This window comes from Lampetra fluviatilis, unplaced genomic scaffold (assembly GCF_964198595.1).
Source record: "Lampetra fluviatilis unplaced genomic scaffold, kcLamFluv1.1 SCAFFOLD_549, whole genome shotgun sequence".
Lineage (NCBI taxonomy): Eukaryota > Metazoa > Chordata > Hyperoartia > Petromyzontiformes > Petromyzontidae > Lampetra > Lampetra fluviatilis.
The window spans coordinates 6,829-12,500 of record NW_027620916.1 but is presented as its reverse complement, the minus strand read 5'-3'; the positions used below and the strand labels follow the sequence as shown (position 1 = coordinate 12,500).

Genomic DNA, 5,672 nt, shown 5'->3' with positions numbered 1-5,672 from the left:
TCACACAGACTCACCACCACACAGACACACACAGACTCATCAACACACAGACTCACCACCACACAGACTCACCACACAGACACACACAGACTCACCACACAGACACACACAGACTCATCAACACACAGACACACACAGACTCACCACACAGACACACACAGACTCATCAACACACAGACACACACAGACTCATCACCACACAGACACACAGACTCACCACACAGACACACACAGACTCACCACCACACAGACACACACAGACTCATCAACACACAGACTCACCACCACACAGACTCACCACACAGACTCACACAGACTCACCACACAGACACACACAGACTCATCAACACACAGACACACACAGACTCATCAACACACAGACTCACCACCACACAGACTCACCACACAGACTCACACAGACTCACCACACAGACACACACAGACTCATCAACACACAGACACACACAGACTCATCAACACACAGACACACACAGACTCACCACACAGACACACACAGACTCATCAACACACAGACACACACAGACTCACCACACAGACACACACAGACTCATCAACACACAGACACACACAGACTCATCACCACACAGACACACAGACTCACCACACAGACACACACAGACTCACCACCACACAGACACACACAGACTCATCAACACACAGACTCACCACCACACAGACTCACCACACAGACTCACACAGACTCACCACACAGACACACACAGACTCATCAACACACAGACACACACAGACTCATCAACACACAGACTCACCACCACACAGACTCACCACACAGACTCACACAGACTCACCACACAGACACACACAGACTCACCACCACACAGACTCACCACCACACAGACTCACCACACAGACTCACACAGACTCACCACACAGACACACACAGACTCATCAACACACAGACACACACAGACTCATCAACACACAGACTCACCACCACACAGACTCACCACACAGACTCACACAGACTCACCACACAGACACACACAGACTCATCAACACACAGACACACACAGACTCACCACACAGACACACACAGACTCATCAACACACAGACACACACAGACTCACCACACAGACACACACAGACTCATCAACACACAGACACACACAGACTCATCAACACACAGACACACACAGACTCACCACACAGACACACACAGACTCATCAACACACAGACACACACAGACTCATCACCACACAGACACACAGACTCACCACACAGACACACACAGACTCATCACCACACAGACACACACAGACTCACCACACAGACACACACAGACTCATCAACACACAGACACACACAGACTCATCAACACACAGACACACACACACTCACCACACAGACACACACAGACTCACCACACAGACACACACAGACTCATCACCACACAGACACACACAGACTCATCACCACACAGACACACAGACTCACCACACAGACACACACAGACTCATCACCACACAGACACACACAGACTCACCACACAGACACACACAGACTCATCAACACACAGACACACACAGACTCATCAACACACAGACACACACACACTCACCACACAGACACACACAGACTCACCACACAGACACACACAGACTCATCACCACACAGACACACACAGACTCATCACCACACAGACACACACAGACTCACCACACAGACACACACAGACTCATCAACACACAGACACACACAGACTCACCACCACCACACAGACACACACAGACTCACCACCACCATCACACAGAGACCCATAGACTCACCACCACCACACAGAGACACACAGACTCACCACCACCATCACACAGAGACCCATAGACTCACCACCACCACACAGAGACACACAGACTCACCACCACCATCACACAGAGACCCATAGACTCACCACCACCACACAGAGACCCACAGACTCACCACCACCACACAGAGACCCACAGACTCATCACCACCACACAGAGACCCACAGACTCATCACCACCACACAGAGACCCATAGACTCACCACCACCACACAGAGACCCACAGACTCACCACCACCACACAGAGACCCATAGACTCACCACCACCACACAGAGACCCATAGACTCACCACCACCACACAGAGACACACAGACTCACCACCACCACACAGAGACCCACAGACTCACCACCACCACACAGAGACCCACAGACTCACCACCACAGAGACCCACAGACTCACCACCACCACACAGAGACACACAGACTCACCACCACCACACAGAGACCCATAGACTCACCACCACCACACAGAGACCCATAGACTCACCACCACCACACAGAGACACACAGACTCACCACCACCACACAGAGACCCACAGACTCACCACCACCACACAGAGACCCACAGACTCACCACCACAGAGACCCACAGACTCACCACCACCACACAGAGACACACAGACTCACCACCACCACACAGAGACCCATAGACTCACCACCACCACACAGAGCCCCACAGACTCACCACCACCACACAGAGACCCACAGACTCACCACCACAGAGACCCACAGACTCACCACCACCACACAGAGACCCACAGACTCACCACCACAGAGACCCACAGACTCACCACCACCACACAGAGACCCACAGACTCACCACCACAGAGACCCACAGACTCACCACCACCACACAGAGACCCACAGACTCACCACCACCACACAGAGACCCACAGACTCACCACCACAGAGACCCACAGACTCACCACCACCACACAGACCCACAGACTCACCACCACAGAGACCCACAGACTCACCACCACCACACAGAGACCCACAGACTCACCACCACCACACAGAGCCCCACAGACTCACCACCACCACACAGAGACCCACAGACTCACCACCACAGAGACCCACAGACTCACCACCACCACACAGAGACCCACAGACTCACCACCACAGAGACCCACAGACTCACCACCACCACACAGAGACCCACAGACTCACCACCACAGAGACCCACAGACTCACCACCACCACACAGAGACCCACAGACTCACCACCACAGAGACCCACAGACTCACCACCACAGAGACCCACAGACTCACCACCACCACACAGAGACCCACAGACTCACCACCACAGAGACCCACAGACTCACCACCACCACACAGAGACCCACAGACTCACCACCACAGAGACCCACAGACTCACCACCACCACACAGACCCACAGACTCACCACCACAGAGACCCACAGACTCACCACCACCACACAGAGACCCACAGACTCACCACCACCACACAGAGCCCCACAGACTCACCACCACCACACAGAGACCCACAGACTCACCACCACAGAGACCCACAGACTCACCACCACCACACAGAGACCCACAGACTCACCACCACAGAGACCCACAGACTCACCACCACCACACAGAGACCCACAGACTCACCACCACAGAGACCCACAGACTCACCACCACCACACAGAGACCCACAGACTCATCACCACCACACAGAGACCCATAGACTCACCACCACCACACAGAGACCCATAGACTCACCACCACCACACAGAGACCCACAGACTCACCACCACAGAGACCCACAGACTCACCACCACCACACAGAGACCCACAGACTCACCACCACAGAGACCCACAGACTCACCACCACCACACAGAGACCCACAGACTCACCACCACAGAGACCCACAGACTCACCACCACCACACAGAGACCCACAGACTCATCACCACCACACAGAGACCCATAGACTCACCACCACCACACAGAGACCCATAGACTCACCACCACCACACAGAGACCCACAGACTCACCACCACCACACAGAGACACACAGACTCACCACCACCACACAGAGACCCACAGACTCACCACCACCACACAGAGACCCACAGACTCACCACCACAGAGACCCACAGACTCACCACCACCACACAGAGACACACAGACTCACCACCACCACACAGAGACCCATAGACTCACCACCACCACACAGAGCCCCACAGACTCACCACCACCACACAGAGACCCACAGACTCACCACCACAGAGACCCACAGACTCACCACCACCACACAGAGACCCACAGACTCACCACCACAGAGACCCACAGACTCACCACCACCACACAGAGACCCACAGACTCACCACCACAGAGACCCACAGACTCACCACCACCACACAGAGACCCACAGACTCACCACCACCACACAGAGACCCACAGACTCACCACCACCACACAGAGACCCACAGACTCACCACCACCACACAGAGACCCACAGACTCACCACCACCACACAGACCCACAGACTCATCACCACAGAGACCCACAGACTCACCACCACCACACAGAGACCCACAGACTCACCACCACAGAGACCCACAGACTCACCACCACCACACAGAGACCCACAGACTCACCACCACCACACAGAGCCCCACAGACTCACCACCACCACACAGAGACCCACAGACTCACCACCACAGAGACCCACAGACTCACCACCACCACACAGAGACCCACAGACTCACCACCACAGAGACCCACAGACTCACCACCACCACACAGAGACCCACAGACTCATCACCACAGAGACCCACAGACTCACCACAGAGACCCACAGACTCGGTCCCGTGACCTTCACAGCTGCTGCTGGTCACCACTGACAGCACTTGCCCCCTACAGTCCCCGCGTGACGCTACCTGGGGGACCTTTGTCTGTGTGTGGCAGGGCCCTCAGGCTGGGCTACCTCACTCAGGAGGCCATCGATGACTATGAGCCGGCACTCATGTTCACCATCCCACGGCTCGCCATCGTCTGGTGAGCCTACATCACCTACACCATCACCTACACCACCATCACCATCACCTACATCATCACCATCACCATCACCTACACCATCACCATCACCTACACCATCACCTACTCCACCTACATCATCACCTACACCATCATCACCATCACCTACACCATCACCATCACCTACACCATCACCTACTCCACCTACATCATCACCTACATCATCACCTACACCATCATCACCATCACCTACACCATCACCTACACCATCACCTACACCACCTACACCACCATCACCTACACCATCACCTACACCATCTACACCACCATCACCTACACCATCACCTACTCCACCATCACCTGCACCATCACCTACACCACCTACACCATCATCACCTACATCATCACCTACACCACCTACACCACCATCACCTACACCATCACCTACACCATCACCTACACCATCACCATCACCTACACCATCACCTACACCATCATCACCATCACCTACACCATCACCATCACCTACACCATCACCTACACCATCACCATCACCTACACCACCTACACCACCTACACCATCATCACCTACATCATCACCTACTCCACCTACACCACCATCACCTACATCATCACCTACACCATCATCACCATCACCTACACCATCACCATCACCATCACCATCACCTACACCATCACCTACACCATCACCTACACCATCACCTACACCATCACCTACACCATCACCTACACCATCACCTACACCATCACCATCACCTACACCATCATCACCTACACCATCACCTACACCACCTACACCACCATCACCTACAC

The 5,672-nt window shown here is 54.4% G+C and overlaps 1 protein-coding gene across 1 annotated transcript in view; it reads left to right on the top strand.

The window, feature by feature from the left end:
• The window catches only part of LOC144954536 (lateral signaling target protein 2 homolog), a gene marked incomplete at its 3' end in the record, with an annotated part of 17,658 nt that extends 12,799 nt beyond the window's left edge, over positions 1-4,859 (top strand). Inside the window, exon 7 of the mRNA XM_078885007.1 lies at positions 4,770-4,859. Coding sequence (XP_078741133.1) covers positions 4,770-4,859 — 90 coding nt within the window. The remainder of the gene's footprint in view (positions 1-4,769) is intronic.
• Positions 4,860-5,672: the final 813 nt, after the last annotated feature.